The following is a 21,535-nucleotide window of genomic DNA, read 5'->3' on the forward strand; positions in this document are numbered from 1 at the left end:
ATGGAGAGGGAAAGGCAGCATTACACATTAGAAGGTATTGTTATTATAGCAAAAAAACACATTGTTCTTTTGGTCAGAGAGCAAACACTGGCTATGGTGGTTTTAAACGCCATAATAATTTTTTTTTTATCCATATTTGTTCATATACATAGAATATGTGTTACAAAAATGAGCCGACCGGAGTCACCAGCCTATTTTTTAAATAATATTTTTATTGCCAAAACAAAAAGTGTAGATCAATAGTACAATAGCAATAAAGTCCAAAAAGGGCTTAAATTAAGATTAGTTTTTTTTAATTTTACATCAGATTATGCAGAAATACAGCCTAGCATATATGAGGCTGCATTCACATCACAATTTAGGGGTACAGCAGCCGGATCCGGCATGAGAATTTAAAAACCATCTGCGCTGTACCCCATTAAATTCAATGAGCCAAACAGAGTCAGCTGGTGACTCCAGTCGGCTCATTTTTGGACCATATCAGTTTTTGTTGCTGGACTGAAAACTGTGGTCTGCTGTGGCTTCAGGCCAGCAACAAAAACTGATACCGCAGCAGATGGCTTCTAAATACTCCTGCCGGATCCGGCTGCCATATTTCCAAATCGTGGTGTGAATGCTCCCTAATCCTGTCAAATAGATTTTTCTCTTCTCAAGAGGACAGCTTATGTGTGTAAAGCTTCTTTCCTTAATAAAAGGGTGGTCTCTTGACTATAGTTTGGTACAATATCTCACGCTGGATACACTTTATAATGTGGTTGTGCAGTATTATACCTTTAGGGGCAATACTATCAGCAGGTATGGTGCTGTTCTGTGTAAAATACTGTGCAAACGTCATAAAAAATTTATTTTTATTTTAAGAAGAGAGTGAACAGCTACAATCTCCACGCACACACCTGTGCATGGGATTGTTGGCCGCGTCCCCCATTGGAAACAGAAATTTCAGAAACCAGGTCCAGCACCAGGTTGCCCTTAAAAATGGTGAACTTTTATGAAAAATTATACAACTGGATACAGAGCGTAACAGCCTTCACGTTTTATGTAGCTAAAGGACCTTTAATCATGACGTAAAGCAATAATACAAAGTACAAATTTAAATAATGTATTGACAGGTCATGTGACCGTGGCTTCTCATTAATTGCAAGTGACCTATAAGACAGAATATGGAATGTGCCAAATGCGGAATGGTAACTCTCTGTCAATATACAAAAAGCTAAACAGATGATAAAAGAAAAAGTCTGCATGCCCTTTATGAGCCCATATAATGAAATATATTTCATCCATCAATTTGCTGTATAAAGGGCATGCACACTTGGACATGTCAATCAATATGTATAAATCTGATCTTGCCTAAGATTTATTCCCCAGGGTTGTCTGGTTTCCAGGAGAAACATCCAGTAGGATTTTCAGTTCAAGAGTGATCTTCATAAATCCCCTCCCCAATGTTGACTTTTAACCCTTGCAATGCCCATTTCATGCAACAAAGTAATATCCTTATTATGACAATCTTTAAACTTCTTGGATAATGTAGAAACAATAAATTGATTGTTTTTAGCATCAAAAATATGTAGTTGGATCCGAAGTCTAGTGCTGCGAACATACATCCTACATATTGACACCTACGGTTGTCAGAAGAAGCTAGATATACAACTGAACTTGTGTTACAATTAATGTAATCTTTTATAGTACACATTTTGTTAGTAGATACTGTGGCCGCACTTACCTGTTTGTTTTAAATACATTCAAAGTATAAGTATTCATTTTTTAATAAAAGGCAAACCAAACAAGCTAAAACCCTGGCAAAAAATAAAAAGCCTTCACTGTTAAGCAAAATATATATTTTTTTGTATTTTATAGCTTATGTTATTATTATTTTTTATGTTACCATCTATATGCATAATTATTGTTAGTTAAAAATTGTGGTCGCACCGGTTTAAGGAAAACGGTCATCCTTTTCACCCACACTAAACCCAATACACTGGGTTATAGTGTGGGTGAAGAGGAGAGCGATGAGGGGTTACTGACTGCTATACGTACCTGCAAACTGGAGATCTATCCCTCCGAAGTTTGGCTTCCATCTTCTTTGAATTGTGCACTGGAGGCGGGCCCGCCGACTCAATTGAATTTTCATTGTCACGGGTCATGTAAGCGCTTAGTCGGCACACCACTCACATGACCCGCGACAATAAATATTCAAATCGAGTCAGTGGGCTCGCCTCCAGCGTGCAATTAACAAAAGATGCAAGCAGATCTCCAGTTTGCAGGTATGTACAGCAGTCAGTGACCCCTCATCGCTATCCTGTTCACCCACACAATAACCCAGTGTATTGGGTTTAGTGTGGGTGAAAAGGATGACCTGAAAAGATGTCTGATCGTGGGGGACCCCCACAATCTCTCATGCAGCACCCCCTTGCATCAACCTCACAGAGTGAAGGGCTGAAGTATAGTGACAACACGGCCCCTTGTGACGTTACAACCCACCCCTCAATGCAAGCTTATGGCCTCGCCCCCTCCCATAGACTTGCATTGAGGATAGGGGATAAGATGTTTTAGGGCCGAAGTACCGCTTTAAGAGCACTTGCTGCTAGAAATGCATAAGTCTTTCTGACCCTTAAGTTGTTATCCATCTATATGTTATGTAGTAAAGTATGTGCATTTTATTGGAATCTTCTGAGGATTTTTTTTCATCAGTTGTTGAAGCTTGGATAATGCCTAAAAGCAGTGTTTCCAAACTAGGGTGCCTATAGCTGTTGCTAAACTACAACTCCAAGCAGCCCAGACAGTGAACAAACCTTTAGAAGGCATTCAAACGTGTGTATTTTTGCTGCAGAATTGCTGCTGCAGATTTTGTTGGCCATTGACTTCAATGGGCAGCAAAATCTGCTAAAGCATATCTGTAGATCTGCAGCAAAAGTATGCACATGTGAACACACCCTTAGAGTCTGTACAAAATGGCAGATTCATACTAATTCTGCACAAAGGCGGATTTCATGCTGATTTTTTACATCATATTTGCTGCAGAATAACCACAGCGTATTTTGATACCATTGCCTTCATTGAGTATGCAGAAAACCTGCAAATCTGCCACTATTGCAAATTTTCTGCTGACCCTTTAAAGTAAATGGTAGCAAAATCAACTGCAGATTTTCCTTAGCAGATGCACTGCAGAAAATCTGCATAAAATGCGCCCGTGTGACCAGACCCTAAGGGCTTATCACACATGCGGATTTGCTTACGAATTTGCTGGGTGTTTCCTGCTGCGACTCTGAATGTGGACAGGCTCTCCAGTGGTTCTCCACAGCAGATTCTTGACAGTGTAATTTCCACTGAGGAAAATCTGCTGCAGACCAGAATTCAGTGGGGTCTGTGGCAGAAATTCTGCTGTGAAGAATCTGCTGTGAACCCACAGAGAGCCCGCAAACATCAGATGCCGGCACCACATTCTGTCGCTAGGACTAGTCATAAAATGCGCCATCTCCATCGAGGGCAGTTAATTTTCGGCATAGAAATTTTGCTGTGTCTGGAGCGGCAGAATCCCACTAAATGAAATTTCTGAGCTGAAATTCTTTCCTGGATTCAGCTCGTAAATTCCGTTGTGTGAACACAGTATTTTTGCTAAACATACTGACCAAAATGCTATGTATGAACCTAGCCTTAAAGGCTGCAAAAAGTAACTAAACATACTTTATTTCACCTTCTGACATTCCCCCGTTGCGCCGTTATCGGCGTCCTGCTCCTCCAGTGATGGGCTTCTTCCTGCTTCCTGGGAACGGTGACTCATACTGCGCTCAGCGTATCGCAGGCCACAGCAATGTCCCGCCGGCCTTCTCCCTTCTGCCCGGGCTCCTTACATGACAGTGCGCTCAGTCTATCACCGGCCCGAGGCGGGACATTGCTGCGCAGAGGACCGAGAAACCGATAACAGTGCAACGGGGGGAACGTCAGAAGGGGAGTTAAAGTTTGTTTTGTTACTTTTTGCAGCCCGGGCTTATAAAAAATGTGTACTACTGATCTCCTTTAAATGGGGACTGTCAGATATGAAAACATTTTATATGTTGTACATCTTGGCAAAACATTAACCTTTCTAATATATGTCATAAGCACATTTTATTTCCTTTTTATAGAAATCATGGCTTATAAAAACACCCCATACCATCCAGAACACAATCCTGTCTGGCTGCAGCATAATCTGTGTCCAAGCTGAAGCACAGGCAGGGACAAAGTCCAGTAAGTGAGGGTGGGGCAAGCACTCATCTGTACTCACTCCTGTCCTATCATGCCTCAATGCAAAGAAGAGGGGAGGGGATTACAGGGCAGCCTGCAGTGATTGGATGAAGAGACCCAGCACTCAGGAAGAAAGATGAGTGTCATACAGAGTGAGGACACGCACCTTCCAAATCACAGTATGATAAAGCAAGTGAGCAACAGATGTGAGAGAAATATAGGCGCTAGACACATAAAAATATTTATCTATTTGATCAGGATTAGGTGCTAAGTTAGGGTGCATTCACACCACGTTTGTGAGATCTGGCTACCGCATCCGGCTGGGATATTAAAAAACCGGGCGCTCCCGTATTCCAGCCGGACCAGCACAGAATCTCATTCATTTAAATACGACGACCATAGTCAGATAGTGACTCCGGTTGGCAAATTTTTGCCCTGTATCCGTTTTGTGGCTGGACTGAAAACCGTAGCATACCGTTAGCCCAGCTAACTCCGGTCGGCTGATTCAAATGAATGAAATTCGGTCCGGGGCCGGCTGGGATACTGGAGCGCCTGGTTTTGAAATTTCCCAGCTGGATCTGGCAGTTGGATCTCACAAAGATGGTGTCAATGCACCCTAACATAAAACTTTTTTTGTTGTTGGATATGTCATGTACGCTTTAAGATTTTGTCACAATGCACAACTTAGTCAATGAGTGTTTCAGTGGTGACAGGACACAGAAATATAAGCCCATGAGTTGGTAATAGAAACGCGAGTTCCTATTCTAACAATATATCTAGGTATTAAGAGAAACAGAAAGTACATAAAAAAATTTACCATGAGATATACTGAAATTTATTACAAATAACAGCCGCTTTATTAAAAAAAACAAAAAAAAAAAACATACCACACCTGTTCATTAGTTGTTTCTGGTATTGCAGCTCCGCTCCATTGAAATGAATGAGACTGATATATAATATCAATCACAACCTGTGGACAGGTGAGATTTTTTTTTGTTTTTCCTTTTCATTCTGTACATCTCCTTAAACTCTGTCTGCATAAAATCAGAAAATAATAGGAGATTGAAGAACTTGATGAAACCTTAGTACAGTTTTTTTGACCCATTTATGTTGTGCCTCTAAATTTTGCCTTTGTCTAGTAACATGAATGACCATTCGTAGCCCTTATTAGTGGTGTTTCATAGGCCCAGTTTGATGGAACAAGTTATTGTGCTTGGACAGCCACTTTGATGTTCCTTTACCTTTTCTGTTTTGGAGTAAAGCTTGAATTGCACGGCTTACGTCTCACCTCCTAAATCTATTCCAGCTCAGTCCATGCATGATTTGCTTCATGAAATGCCTGAAACCTGAGTGAGTGTTCTAGACCATGTTAAAGGTCCACTCGGCACATAGCAGGCTTCTGATTTTGTCAGGCTGTAATGGATTAGCTGGAGCAATGCGTTTTAAAGCAATTGTTTATATTGCCGTTTCCTCTCACCTCATTTTTGTGGCAATTGAGACAATGTATTAACTGTTGTAATGTCATTACTTTATAATCTTAATAATCACGTCTAGGGCAAGGCATTAACACTGCTATTAAATCTCTGTGCTAGTCAACAACCACTGCTAATTTCCAAACTCCTATTCTAATACATAACACATAATTCTAGTGTTATTCTGATTTATAGGCTGTTAGATATTCCACAGATATTTCTCATTATCCGTATGTATGTAATGCAAAATAAAAGTAGTAGTTTCTTTGAAGAATGTATGTATTACGCAAAAGTTGTTTTAGTTACTGTATAAACCAGCTATGTACTATAGTGGATAATGCAACCGTATACATGGACTTTTGCCATAAAGTTCATTGATATCATAATTATCATGCCCATAATACATTGAAAATCAAACAAAGTAGAAAAAAATAAAATATGAAAATAATAACATGCAAAAACAATGCTGATGTGCAAAAATACTCTTAAATGGGAAAAAAAGTAATTTAAAGGAAAACTGTCATCAGTGTCACCCGCTCAACCTGTTGGTACAGGCTTGTAGTATGGGTAACACTGATTAAAATGATACTTACCCCGGGCAGATCCCTTTGTCCGCTATACTTCTTATTTGGTTGTGGCTTGGGGCCTGGGCAGAGCTTCAGGAGCATCTTTAGAACACAAGCGGAGGGAGAAGGCAGCAGCCATGACGTCACCGTGCTCCTGAAGTTCCGATTGTTCCTCAAGCCTGCAACCGGATAAGAAGCACGACGGCCAAACAGAGCTGCTGATCTGACAAGGGTAAGTATCATTTTATTCAGCGTCACCCACACTACAAGCTTGTACCAATAGGTTGTGCGGGTGACACTGATGGCACCTTTAATAGGTGTGCAGCACTGGTCAACAACTGGTGCAACAAAAACAGTGCCTGCACCCACCTGGCTCTGGGCCACAATACCCCAAACATAATTAACACCAAGTGAATAGATCTTAAAGTTCACAAAATGCTCACTTTAAGGGGACAGACTATGCAAAAATAAAAATAAAAATGACAATATAGAAATGTGGTCAGACCCCCAGCGACTTATCCCCTATTCTTTGGATAATTTTTTTGTTAGTGGAGTACCCCTTTAACTTATTTCTAGCAGTAGCACTTGTGTGGGACTCAATGACCTTTGGATATACAGTATATGGCTTATTTCTGGTTTACAGATTGTCCTTCCTTGGACCTCTTGTACTTATCTCTGATATGTTTGTAATCTTCTTGTATCCCAGTGCTGGATTTTTGGAGATTGATATATCCCAATTTTTTTTTACAGTTGCCATTATCAGTGTTTATTCACTTCACCTTTGATGGCTGATTCTAGTAAAGTCAAATCCATAAGGAATGTTGATCACTGTTAGCTATCATCTGTTATTGTCTAATATAATAGTTATTGTCTCTCTCCTTTTTTTTTTTCTATTCTTCCAGTCGTCCTGAGAAGGTGTGCCTGTGTCCTTTCCTGCCGGCTCATCCCCTCAGTGTTTCCACATGTTTATACATTGTTCAGCATCCAGCAGAGGTGAGTAAAGATATGGGAAGAGTTCAAGTTCAATCACATTATCTAGTCTGGAGTTGTGGGAAAAGATCGAATATTGTCTCCCAACATCTCCAACTTCCTGCTTTGCCCATAGCTGACATATTAAGGGCTATTCTTTTAAACTGCTTACTGGTTCTTTCCAAAGCTTTTCCTCTGTAAACTGTTCTGAATAGTTGAAATGTAGATATAAAAAAAAGAGTAGATTTGAAGATACCTAAACTTAAAATAACATTTTGATAAATTCTTATACCAGTCCCTAATTTGGATTCCAAGTAATATGATCATTGAGAAGAATATGATCTTAGGAAACTTAAATAAGACTATCAATTATATCATCATTTAAAGAACACTTTAAGAGTATTTTAAAAGGTCTGCACTCTCATAAACTTTTCAGGTTTTAGGTCAGTATCTACCAAAATTATTAGGGAATTGCCAGCGCTAGTGACTTAGGCTAGCTATGGGGGTGCGCCATTAATTGCAGGCAGCCCCTGGACAAGCTGCTGCTAAAGGGAAACTGTCATTAGTGTCACATGTTCTAACCCGGTGGTACAGGCAGGTAGTTTGGGTGACACTGATAACGATACTTACCTATCCCCATGGTACCGTTCCCCTGTTATCTTCCTTATTCTGCCGGCAGGCTTGGTGCACAACAGGAACACGCTGACGTCACCACATCAGCATTTTACTGCCGTGCACCAAGCCTTCCACCGGAGTAAGGAAGATAACAGGCAAACAAGACCACGGAACAGGGGTAGGTAAGTATCATTATCACCAGTGTAACTGCACTACATGCCTGTACCAACAGGCAGGTGACACTGATGGCAGACTCTCTATAAACATCAGCTTGTCCAGGGGCCGCCCACAATTAACGGTAAATCACCAGAACTAAAGGATCTGTTTCCAAAAGCTAGATAACCTCTTTAGGTGTTGTCCCATTTGCAGTGCATTTCTAGACAGATTCAGGTTCAGAGGAATCTGATTCTGTGCAGCAGAGTCCAATTGACAGCATTGGGAGTTCTGCTACAAGCATGTTCCACTTGGAATTTCCATGTAAAAATTTCCAATGTTTGAACGTGCCCTAAATGTACCGATTTAAATTGTAAATATTAGAGGGGATGGGGGTGTATACAGTCTCTCTGCCTTATACCCCAGGTTATGGCAGAGCTGGGTGCATGGAGCCTGTAAGCCAGTGCATGAGGGAGGTATAGCACCTAAGTATAAAGCTATAAAACAATTCATTATCATTGATCGCTTTGGAGAAAGAGGTGATATAAAATTTCTGAAAGGATGCTTTAAGTAGAAATTGTATAGCAGAATGGGGCAAAATATTTTCACCTTTTATTTTTTGTAATGCCTGGATGAGCTGTTACTGATCTCATGATGTCACTATGTGGGAGATTTATCAAAACCTGTCCAAAGGAAAAGTTACCCAGTTGCCCATTACAACCAATCAGATTGCTTCTTTCATTTTGCAGAGGCCTTGTTAAAAATGAAAGAAGCGATCTGATTGGTTGCTATGGGCAACTGGGCAACTTTTCAGCTGGACAGGTTTTGATAAATCTCCCCCTATGTGTTTATTCTGAAGGAGACATTTATATGCTATAAATGTCTAGTAGGTGGGGGTACTTCCTCCAGAACTCGCTACTGTCAGTAAAAAAGAAGTCTTCTGACCCCAGTTTACTTTTAAAGCTAACTGGTGGCTGTAAGGGGGGCTGTTGTGGGTACGTGTGGCTCTCTCTATTATAGTCTGAGTGCTATATCTTATCAGTTCAGGTTCAGGCACTTTTTTACCTATTTATGATCTGTTTGAAGAGTTTGAAGCTAGTATATGTAAGCTAAAGCTTTCAAGAATGATCTACTTGTACAGTTTGCAGTGCTATAAGCACTTAGGCAAAGTTTGCTTTTCATTTTTAGGACAGATTTAATAGCTGCCTTGGGTTTTTTTGCAAGTTATCCACTTCTCTTCTTAAGAGACGTTCACAGTAAAATAGTTTTTCTGTGAATGTATAAGGACTGTGACAAGAAGCTTAATTAGCTGTTGGATGCACGACTGTCATTCCCATCATTGTCATAGACGACTCCAACCCCATGAGTGTCTTTTCTTGTCACGCACTTGTTACTGGAAACCACTGTCCTGACGCAACCTTCTGCTTTTTCCCTTTGCTATCATCTCACTGTCAGAGCTTGCCTTAAAATGCAGTACATTATATACTCTGTTTCTGATATACACTATTTGTCATTGTAATTATGTAGCCAGCAGAGGCGGTTTATGACTAGAGTCAAGCGAAAAGTTCCTATTTTTCTACATACGATCTTCTGTGAAGTGTTCACCACATGGTGCTATTGTAAATGCAATCTCAGAACAGTCGTAACTCTGTGACTGGGCAGATACTGCATGTCAGAGGATATTAATAAGGAAGAAAAAAATCTGTTTTGTTATTTCACTTTAGGGATGGCACAATGTCATGAACAGTGTGAAGAACAGTCTCCGTAAACATTTCGAACTACAACAAACTTCAACTGGTTTACAGTTTTGTGCAAGTAACTGCCGTGGCAGATTTTCTGCATCGACAAATCTGCAGCAGATTACATGGGGCCTGCTGTGGATTTTCCTCTGCGGATTAAACCTGCTGTGGGAAACTCACAGAGGATAAGGCCATGTGAACGAACCCTTAGGAGGAGGAAAGCTGTCTCACTAGTGCCACCTATTGGAGTTAGCATGTGAATGCACCCTTAGGAGGAGGATTGCTGTCTTTTTAGTTCCACCTATTGAAGGTAGCATATCTACAGTCATGGACGTATATGTTGGCACCCCTGAAATTTTTCTAGAAAATGAAGTGTGTCTCACAGAAAAGGATTGCAGTAACACATGTTTTGCTATACACATGTTTATTCCCTTTGTGTGTATTGGAACTAAACCAAAAAAGGGAGGAAAAAAAGCAATTTGGACATAATGTCACACCAAACTCCAAAAATGGTCTGGACAAAATTATTGGCACCCTTTCAAAATTGTGTAATAATAAGATTGTTTCAAGCATGTGATGCTCCTTTAAACTCACCTGGTGCAAGTAACAGGTGTTGGCAATATAAAAATCACACCTAAAAGCAAATAAAAAGGAGAGAAGTTCACTTAGTCTTTGCATTGTGTGTATGTGTGTGCCACACTAAGCATGGACAATAGAAAGAGGAGAAGGGAACTGTCTGAGGACTTGAGAACCAAAAGTGTGGAACAAGATCAACAATCTCCAGGTTACAAGTCCATCTCCAGAGATCTAAATTTGCCTTAGTCGCAACATTATCAAGACATCTTATCCCCTATCCAAAGAATATGGGACAGGGGTGCCATCAGAAATTTTTGGGCACCTTTACACAGCTTTAGGCCCCCGGTTACTGTAGGTAATAATGTCCCCAGTTAGGTAATAATGCCCCCAGTTAGCTAACAATGCACCCACATAGGTAATGACCCCAGTTAGGTAACAATGCCCCCAGTTAGGTAATAATGCCCCTACATAGGTAATGTCCTCAGGTAATAATGCCCCCACATAGGTATTGCCCCTAGTTATGTAATAATGCCCCCACATAGGTAATGCCCCCAGTTGGGTAACAATGCCCCCAGTTAGGTAATAATGCCCCTACATAGGTAATGTCCTCAGGTAATAATGTCCCCACATAGGTATTGCCCCTAGTTAGGTAATAATGCCCCCACATAGGTAATGCCCCCAGTTGGGTAATAATGCCCCAAAATAGGAAATGCTCCAGTTAGGTAAACATGCCTCTACATAGTTTATGCCCCCAGTTAAGTAATAATGCCCCCCAGTTATGAAATAATGCCCCCAGTCAGGTAATAATGCCCTCAGTTAGGTAATAATGCCCCCAGTTAGGTATTAATGCCCCCAGTAAGGTAACCATACCCCCACATAGGTAATGCCTCTAGTTAGATAACCATATCCCCACATAGGTAATGCCCCCTTTCAGTTAGGTAACCATACCCCCACATAGGTAATGCCCCCTTTCAGTTAGGTAACCATACTCCCACATAGGTAATGCCCCCTGTCAGTTAGGTAACCATACTCCCACATAGGTAATGCCCCCAGTTAGGTAACAATACCTCCATATCGGTAATGCCCCCAGTTAGGTAACCATACCCCCACATACGTAATGCCCCAGTTAGGTAATAATGCCCCAGTTAGGTTATAAAGTCCCTACATAGGTACTGTCCCCAGTTAGGTAAGCTTTTCTAAAACAAAAATGATAAACATCCACTCACCTTTCCGCCGATCCGGCGCTGAGGCCGGGATGTCAGCAGCCTCCGGAGCGGCGCAGGACTTCTCCGGCAGGCTGCGTGAAGAAATGACATCATCATGCGGCCTGCAGCACAACGTACGCTCCTGTACGTACATTGCGTAAGCTATTTACACATAAATGAGTCAAAACTCTCGCTGTGACAGCATTGAGAACCAGGATCATGGCATGTGGCTGTCACATGTACCAGAGAAGTGGTAGAGAAAAGGAGAACCTGTGCATTAGTATACAAGGCTGCAGATAATTGGACAGCGCACATTTCTTATGCCTCTACTAGCATGGGACAAACTTTGGGCACACAAGTTCCCTGCAGTGTACTGGCAATTGTCATACTTGTTAGGTACTGGCACCCAGGATAGATAGAGTGTGCCTGTCATTTTGCAAAAACTTTTTGTATAATGTAGATAATACCATTATATGTATATTTGTAATATACACTGGTTAAAATTGTGTATATTTTGGGTGTAAAAAGGCTGTCCCTGCAGCTGTTGCCTGTGTGTCTCCTTCAAGAGACCAAATACAGGAAATGTGGGCTGGTAAAGCAGGACTGTGCGCTAGGCTCCTGGCTTTTCAATCATTCTGCTGTAAGCCAGGAGCATTTCACAAAGCCTCAGTGCACAGAGCCCTGCTTGTCCTCAGTGTACAGAGTCCTGCTTGTGCTCAGTGTTCATAGCCCTGCTTGTCCTCAGTGTACAGAGCCCTGCTTGTCCTCAGTGTACAGAACCCTGCTTGTCCTCAGTGTACAGAGCCCTGCTTGTCCTCTCTGTACAGAGCCCTGCCTGTCCTCACTGTACAGAGCCCTGCTTGTCCTCAGTGCACAGAGCCCTCCTTGTCTGTGCACAGAGTCCTGCTTGTCCTCAGTGTACAGAGCCCTGCTTATCTTCAGTGTACAGAGCCCTTCTTTCCCTCAGTGTACAGATCCCTGCTTGTCCTCAGTGTACAGAGCCCTGCTTGTCCTCAGTGTACAGAGCCCTGCTTGTCCTCAGTGTACAGAGCCCTGCTTGTCCTCAGTGTACAGAGCCCTGCTTGTCCTCAGTGTACAGAGCCCTGCTTGTCCTCAGTGTACAGAGCCCTGCTTGTCCTCAGTGTACAGAGCCCTGCTTGTCCTCAGTGTACAGAGCCCTGCTTGTCCTCAGTGTTCAGAGCCCTGCTTATCTCCAGTGCACAGAGCCCTTCTTTCCCTCAGTGTACAGATCCCTGCTTGTCCTCAGTGCACATTGCCATGCTTGTTCTCTCTGTACAGAGCCCTGCTTGTCCTCAGTGCACAGAGCCCTGCTTGTCCTCAGTGTACAGAGCCCTGCTTGTCCTCAGTGTACAGAGCCCTGCTTGTCCTCAGTGTACAGAGCCCTGCTTGTCCTCAGTGTACAGAGCCCTGCTTGTCCTCAGTGCACAGAGCCCTGCTTGTCCTCAGTGTACAGAGCCCTGCTTGTCCTCAGTGTACAGAGCCCTGCTTGTCCTCAGTGTACAGAGCCCTGCTTGTCCTCAGTGTACAGAGCCCTGCTTGTCCTCAGTGTACAGAGCCCTGCTTGTCCTCTCTGTACAGAGCCCTGCCTGTCCTCACTGTACAGAGCCCTGCTTGTCCTCAGTGCACAGAGCCCTCCTTGTCTGTGCACAGAGTCCTGCTTGTCCTCAGTGTACAGAGCCCTGCTTATCTTCAGTGTACAGAGCCCTTCTTTCCCTCAGTGTACAGATCCCTGCTTGTCCTCAGTGTACAGAGCCCTGCTTGTCCTCAGTGTACAGAGCCCTGCTTGTCCTCAGTGTACAGAGCCCTGCTTGTCCTCAGTGTACAGAGCCCTGCTTGTCCTCAGTGTACAGAGCCCTGCTTGTCCTCAGTGTACAGAGCCCTTCTTGTCCCCAGTGTACAGAGCCCTGCTTGTCCTTAGTGTACAGAGCCCTGCTTGTCCTTAGCGTACAGAGCCCTGCTTGTCCTTAGTGTACAGAGCCCTGCTTGTCCTTAGTGTACAGAGCCCTGCTTGTCCTTAGTGTACAGAGCCCTGCTTGTCCTTAGTGTACAGAGCCCTGGTTGTCCTCAGTGTACAGATCCCTGCTTGTCCTCACTGCACAGAGCCCTGCTTGTTCTCTGTGTATAGAGCCCTGCTTGTCCTCTGCGTATAGAGCCCTGGTTGTCCCCAGTGTACAGAGCCCTGCTTGTCCCCAGTGTACAGAGCCCTGCTTGTCCTTAGTGTACAGAGCCCTGCTTGTCCTTAGTGTACAGAGCCCTGCTTGTCCTTAGTGTGCAGAGCCCTGCTTGTCCTTAGTGTACAGAGCCCTGCTTGTCCTTAGTGTACAAATCCCTGCTGGTCCTCACTGCACAGAGCCCTGCTTGTCCTCAGTGTACAGAGCCCTGCTTGTCCTCAGTGCACAGAGCCCTGCTTGTCCTCAGTGCACAGAGCCCTGCTTATTCTCAGTGTACAGAGCCCTGCTTGTCCTCAGTGTACAGAGCCCTGCTTGTCATCAGTGTACAGAGTCCTACTTGTTCTCAGTGTACAGAGATCTGCTTGTCCTCAGTGTACAGAGCCCTGCTTGTCATCAGTGTACAGAGATCTGCTTGTCCTCAGTGTACAGAGATCTGCTTGTGCTCAGTGTACAGAGCCCTGCTTGTCCTCAGTGTACAGAGCCCTGCTTGTCCTCAGTTTACAGAGCCCTGCTTGTCCTCAGTGCACAGAGCCCTGCTTATTCTCAGTGTACAGAGCCCTGCTTGTCCTCAGTGTACAGAGCCCTGCTTGTCTTCAGTGTACAGAGTCCTGCTTATCCTCAGTGTACAGAGATCTGCTTGTCCTCAGTGTACAGAGCCCTGCTTGTCCACCCACACTTCCTGTATTTGTTTTCTATCTACAGCATGAGCAAATCTCCATAGCAAACCTCTCACGCTCTGGACAGTTCCTGACACGGACAGAAATGGCAGCAGAGAGCACTTTGGTCAGACTGTAAAGAACTTCACAACTTTCTCTTGATAATACAGCACTTGATAAGTACTGGAAGCCCTTAGATTTTTAAATGAAAGTAATAGCATGGAATAGCCTTCCTACAGAAGTGGTCGCTGCAAATACAGTGAAGGAGTTTAAACATGCATGGGATAAGCATACAGTGGCGTCTCCAGCATTCATATTTAGGGGGGGGGCACATGGGGGGCCAGTGACAAAAGTGGGGGGGGCATTTTAAAATGTGTGTGTGTGTATGTGTATGTATATATATATATATATATATATATATATATATATATATATTAGTATATTTGAGTAGCCGTATTAGTCCAGTGATGCAGATGCAAATCATAAAATGTTGCAGTATTTTGTAATACCTTTTTTATTGGACTAACAGCATTTGAGTAGCTGTATTAGTCCACATTGTGAAATTCTCCACATCTATTGTCTTAACCCCTGCATATTTCTGAGATGTAACCTGTGTCTTCTACTTGTGAGCTTAGATTTGCTTTGGACTTGATAAAGGGAGGAATCCCGAAAGCTTGTCTCTACAAAATGCTGTTAGTCCAATAAAAAAGGTATTACAAGATACTGCAACATTTCATGATTTGCATCTATATATATATATATATATATATATATATATATATATATATATTTATATATATATCATAAATAAATACACACACACACTGTGCAGAACATGTTTAATAAAAAAAAATATATATTTTTTTTAATTTAAAATTTTCATACATTCTTGTTGCACAATGATTTTTTTTTCCCGTTTTTGCCGTAGATTTTTGGGTAAAATTACTGATGTCACTACAAAGTAGAATTGGTGGAGCAAAAAATAAGCCATCATATCGATTTTTAGGTGCAAAATCGAAAGGGTTAGGATTTTTTAAAGGTAAGGAGGAAAAACGAAAGTGCAAAAAACAGAAAAACGCTATGTCCTTAAGGGGTTAAAACCTTTGGACACTACCATCAACTTTGATAGCGGCATCTAAAGTGTTAATGTCAAACATCAGCCTGATTGGTGATGTCTGGCATTAGCTGAGGGTTCTAGCTAATGATTTATACAACACAGTGGGAGCAGGCACTGTGCGTACACATACACCTTGTGTCCTTAGGTCTCATTTACACGGATGGATCCCCCGACAATGGACCCTACAGTGCTGCCTCCATCTGTGCCTGCTCAAAACAGCAATCCTCCGCTACTAGCAGATACACTTTGATGTGTATACTCGCACACATCGCGGCTGCTCTCGGCCTAGCTCAGAGAGCAGGAGCGGCCATGATGTGCGCGAATATACACATCAAAGCGTGTCTGCTCATAGAGGAGGATTGCCGTTATGAGCAGGCACAGATGGAGGCAGCACTGTAGGGTCCTTTGTCAGGGGATCCGCAGCGTAAAATATGCTGGGGATCCACCCCTGAATGAGCTCTTAGGGTACGTTCACACTTACAGGATCTGCTGTATATTTTCTGCAGCTGATTTTGCTACCTATTGAATCTAATGGGTTGCAAAATCAGCTGCACAAAATATGCAGCAGATCCTGTACATGTGAATGTACCCTTAAGGGGTTAATGATAAACTAGCAGTGTGTTCACATGTTGTCCTTCCAGAGGGGTCACTTTCCCTCCTTCAGTCTCCACAGGTCACCAACAGGTCACATTACCAGAACAATTTATGGAAAAATCGCGGCAAAAATTTTGCAGTTTTACCGCGATTTACGAAAAATCGTGGTCAAACTGCGCAATTTTGCCGCGATTTTTCCCAAAAATTGTTCTGATAATGTGACCTGTGGACACTAAAGGAGGGAAAGTTACCCCACTGGGCTGCTACTATATACATGACCCAGCCCTAGGATAGACTGCTGATCAGGGGGGAGAGAGGGGGGACACGGCTGCTCTGTGTTCCGGAGGCCTGTCAGCTCTTGGCCCCCGTCCTCTACAGTGCTGGGAGCGGAGCCATCATCAGGTACTTTCATCCCTGCTCTGCCTGTCTCTTCTGATGATATGCAGGGATATCCCCAGCAGCTGCAGCGGGCTTGGTCAGTCCGCCACTGGCCCCTATACTAGTATCGGGACATCCCTATTTATTTTAAATTGGGGGGGCACAAGGGGGGCACAGCCTGATCTAGGGGGGCCATGGCCCCTCTGGCCCCCCACTAGCGACGCCACTGTAAGCATAAGGCTATCCTTCATATAAGATAGGAATAAGCATAAGGCTATCCTTCATATAAGATAGGAATAAGCATAAGGCTATCCTTCATATAAGATAGGAATAAGCATAAGGCTATCCTTCGTATAACTTGCTGGCACCAGTTGATGTGACATTTTTTTTCCCTTCTGGATTACCCCTTCATGTGTCTTTCATGTGTCAGACATTAATTTACAAGACCGCTCCAGTAGCTGGCACGGGAAAGGGTTTTTTTCTCCCCAAGAAGAGCTATTCCGGCATATCCATGAATTATACTGGAATGGAGTGTTGTTGCTGTGACTGCTGAGTGGAGGTGCCTGGAGTGGTCACTACTAGGAAGGAATGGGGTGAGGGGATGAGAGGGTTTGATTTGGACTGTGAGACTGTGACCACCAAGAGGATGGACTGAGGAACTATATATACCTGCAGAGAGGTAAATATCATTTCTCTCCGGGTCCAAGGCAGCCAATGCTACCTGTATGCTAATATACTTGCATATATCAATTGTTATTACGTTTTTTTTTTTTATATCTGAGTGAATCTAGCAAAACCCAACTGTTGTGCACTTTGCTATTTTTGTTCCTCAGGCATATGGTCTTCATAGGAGATGTGTTGGCTGTTTAGCTGTAATCCCAGCAGTTCTCATCCCAGGGCTGATGAATATTTTATTGGCATGCAGCTTGTTGTCTCTTATTTTGTGATGAAGGAATTATGCTTTACTTTCTCTATTATATCTCTTATAGTGCTGCTTAAAAACATAAAGTCGAAATCTTATTCTTTTCCTACCCAGAAATGTTGTTAGATAGATCTTTATCATTTCAAAGGACTTATTAAACCCTCATACCTTAATATAGCAGCAGGCAAATAGCTAACAATGTTTTTATCTAAGAACTAACTGGATTCCTGCTACAAATAATGAAACATACAGTATCTGATCATTAACCCATAAAAACCAAGCCATTTTTTTTCCATTATTGCCTTTCAAGAGCCATAATTTGCAGGGCAAGTATTACTTTTTAGCAACACTTCATTATTTTATCAACATAAAGCTGATGCAAATCATAAAATGTTGCAGTATCTTGTAATACCTTTTTTATTGGACTAACAGCATTTTGTAGAGAAAAGCTTTCGGGATTCCTCCCTTTATCAAGTCCAAAGCAAATAAAGGGAGGAATCCCGAAAGCTTGTCTCTACAAAATTCTGTAAGTCCAATAAAAAAGGTATTACAAGATACTGCAACATTTTTTGATTTGCACCTGCATTACTGGACTAATACTGCTACTCATATTTACTACAACATAAAGCTGAAAGGCAACCTATCTGGCCTTGTTAGAGGCACAGCTGAGTGGAATCAGATACAGTACATGCCTACTGCCATGGAAACCTATCCGGATGCCAGCACTCATGGCGCCCGAATGTGATTTTTTTCAGAAATGCCTATAAACCAATTAAATAACCTAATCACAATTGTATCTGGAAGAGAGTAAGGGTCTAAAAAAATTACAACCCAGAGACTTAAAGAAGCACTCCTGGATATATTCTGCTTATGTAAGGTAACATGCTTTTATTAGAGAATAATGCAGAGGTCCTTGTTTTTGCCTTGCGCTTACCTACTTTTAGCAGATGCGGCAGGCATGAGTTTCCAGCCAGGTTCATTGCACACAGAATCACAGAAATGATTTCCTAATGCTGCCTGCATTTCACATGAATCCTCTGGCTTGGCACATAGATCTACCGTAATTTCCTAGCTAGACTTCAGTGGCTAGTAGCTGAGACTCAGGTGGGTTGTGGTCAGTTCACATTTTGTGCAGTTTGATGTGTTTTCTTTGTCAAAGTGCATTTTTTTGAAAAATATTGCCATTAGGCAAAAGTGACTTGACCTATAATCACAATATGAGGTGCTTTATGAAGATTTGATGCGTTTTTACAGCTTTTTTGTAATTTTTTTTTTTTTTACCATGTTGATGTGCTGTCTTTTTCTCTGCTCATCTCCCCTAAAATACCAGACACCTGGTGGTGTCATTTGTGCTCCGCAGCGGTGTAGTTTAGGGTCTGTTCAGCCCTCCCAAAAGAACCAAATGCACCCTGAACAGGTCAGAGCACAACAGCCGTGTGAATGTAGCCTAATAAGAAGCTACATGTTTACTTTCTATATAAAGTGGGAGTCAAAATTCAAAATTCTTCACGTCAAAAATTTTGTGCCAAAACTTTGCCGCAAAACAGTTTCCATCAGATATTCAAAATGTTTTACATGAGAATGATCCATGGTTTACACTAGTCACGGCAGTTTTGCAAAAGTTGGTGTTTTTATGTAAATTTCTGTTTTACATTATATTTTCAAAGGGGTGAGAGTCCATTTTATTACATCAAAAATTTCACACCAGCTCTAGTGTAGAAATCAAAGAAATGATTGTAGCTTTTTCGTTTTGTTTTTTTATTTTTTATTCTGTATTTTTTTTAAACAGTGTTATTTAATCAGTTATTGACATATAAGTATTAATTATTGGCAAATTTTTATAAGTTTTTTATTCTCTATAGTCACTGCACCTGCAATTGCATTTAACCCCTAGACATGTTTTATTCATACAGTTATCACTTGTCTGGTGGGCACTAGTAATCATGGAATAGTACATGAGATGCTACTGCCAGAATTTTCCGGAATTTACAATTTGGTACCAATATCGGCAATTTTGGTGCAAAAAAAATTCAATATGGCGGAAATGTAAAAAATGTTTTCGCCAAACTTGACAATTTTGGCATGGAAAAAAAAACAAAAGTGTCACGAAAATAAACTCTCACATATTTTCATATTTTCAAAGCAGCAGAAGAGACCTAAAAATTGTGAGGAGGAAGAATAAAGGTGTCATTAAAGGAGATATCCAGTGCTGAAAAAATATCCCCTATCCTAAGGATAGGGGATAAGTTTCAGATCGTGGGGGGCAACCGGTGGGGCCCCCCGTGATCTCCTGTACGGGGCCCCGGCAGCCCGCGGGAAGGGGGCATGTTGACCAGCGCACGAAGCGGCGGCTGACACGTCCCCTCAATACTAACCTATGGCAGAGCCCGCGCGCTGCGTTCGTCAATCTCCGGCTCTGCCATAGCGCTGTATTGAGGGGGAGTGTCAGTTACGCTTCATGCGGTGGTCGACACCCGCTATCTGGCCAGCGAGCCGGGGCCCCGTACAGGAGATCACGGGGGACCCAAGCAGTCGGACCCCCCACGATCTGAAACTTATCCCCTATCCTTAGGATAGGGGATAAGTTTTTAGTACTGGACTACCCCTTTAATATCGCTGGAAGAGAAATTACAGTAGTTTTTAATTATCTCCCCCAGTGTTGTCAGGCATATGTTTAACCAGGTATATTCTAGAAATGGGCATTGTTACAGCAATTCTGAGTAATCGTATGCATGGTATTTGAGTCAGCTCATATGGTACAGATATCCCAAGTAAACATTACTCATTTGTGTCTTGCAGTGTTTGGCTTATTTGTATGCTGACTGTCTCCTTTACCTTTGTAGTTTTTGCAAGCTCTTGAAATGTTTTGAATGTTTACATCCGACCTATGTCCATAGGTATGAGCCAGCACAGCACTTCTCTGCCTAATGTCCCTTTCAGTATAAGACAAGAAATTGTATGTGAAAAGATATCTAGATGTGCGATTAAGGTGGAATAATAAATGTAACCACACTGCTTTGCAGAGCCCCACTCATTTCCGACAGTTCATTCCGGGCTCTTAGAGGATTCCTAAAGGCAAAGTTAATTGCTTCTTATCAAAACCAAGATGTGTCATACGTCTTACTTTTTTCTTTTAAGACCACTTGTGTGTATTCCCGATGACAGAATGGGGTTGAAGGTTGTGATACACTATATATTAACATAAATGTTTAATTTACTGTAATTATCTCTTATGTTTGATCAACCTACACATAGCTGTGTGTGCCTGTATAAATAGAATGGGACTACAGCACAGACAGCACTCTGAACTTCTGTTACAGCCTGTTAGAGATTGAGCCTATCCAAGACAATAGAGAAGAGACCAGAAATCCTATGAGATAGCATCAGGTACTACATATTCTGTAAAAGCATAGGCCATGACATCAATGATCTGAACAAAGGGCATGAATGTCCTTGCAATCTGTTTATTGCTATTGTGTATTTGGAAGGTAAGAATAAAGTAGAGGACAGATATAAGAGAGTAAATCTACACAATAGGTCAATTCAGGGTTTCATTCTAATCTGTAAACGTGGAAACAAATGTTTGCAGAGCAATAACAAAAAGAAACTCTTGCAAATATACCTGCATGCAACCTTTTGATGTATTTCACCATATGTTAATGTAGCCTTACAGTATTCAGTGTCTCTTTGACAGTTCTTATTCAATAGTGATGGGCAGAACTGGGAAAATATTAGATTTCACCTGTAACTAGCAATGATCACCTAAAATCAGGGCATCTATAAAATGACTTTAGCATGTTTCTGATGTCCCAGTGGTAGGAACCCCTGCAATCTAAAACTCATCCCCTATCCTGCAGATAGGGGATACATTTTTATTCATTACATATCTCCTTTAAAGGGGTACTCCCCATAGCAAACATATGCTGTTGTGGACAGTTCCTAAAATGGACAGAGATGTCAGCAGAGAGCACTGTGGTCATGATGTCAGCAGACAGCTCTGTGTTCCAAAAAGAAAATAATTTCCTCTGTAGTATTCAGCAGCTAATAAGTACTAGAAAGATTAAGATTTTTTAATAGAAGTAATTTACAAATCTGTTTCACTTTCTGGCACCAGTTGTTTTAAAAAAAAAAAAAGTTTTCCACCGGAGTACCCCTTTAAT

At 42.0% G+C, this 21,535-nt stretch overlaps 1 protein-coding gene across 10 annotated transcripts in view; it reads left to right on the forward strand.

Annotated features, from left to right (window-relative positions):
• The window catches only part of DTWD2 (DTW domain containing 2), a 340,228-nt gene that overhangs the window by 141,442 nt on the left and 177,251 nt on the right, over positions 1-21,535 (forward strand). For all 10 annotated transcript variants that reach the window (XM_056537386.1, XM_056537389.1, XM_056537392.1 and 7 more), the window contains one exon: positions 7,162-7,252. In XM_056537386.1, coding sequence (XP_056393361.1) covers positions 7,162-7,252 — 91 coding nt within the window. The remainder of the gene's footprint in view (positions 1-7,161; positions 7,253-21,535) is intronic.

Source organism: Hyla sarda, chromosome 1, assembly GCF_029499605.1.
Source record: "Hyla sarda isolate aHylSar1 chromosome 1, aHylSar1.hap1, whole genome shotgun sequence".
NCBI lineage: Eukaryota > Metazoa > Chordata > Amphibia > Anura > Hylidae > Hyla > Hyla sarda.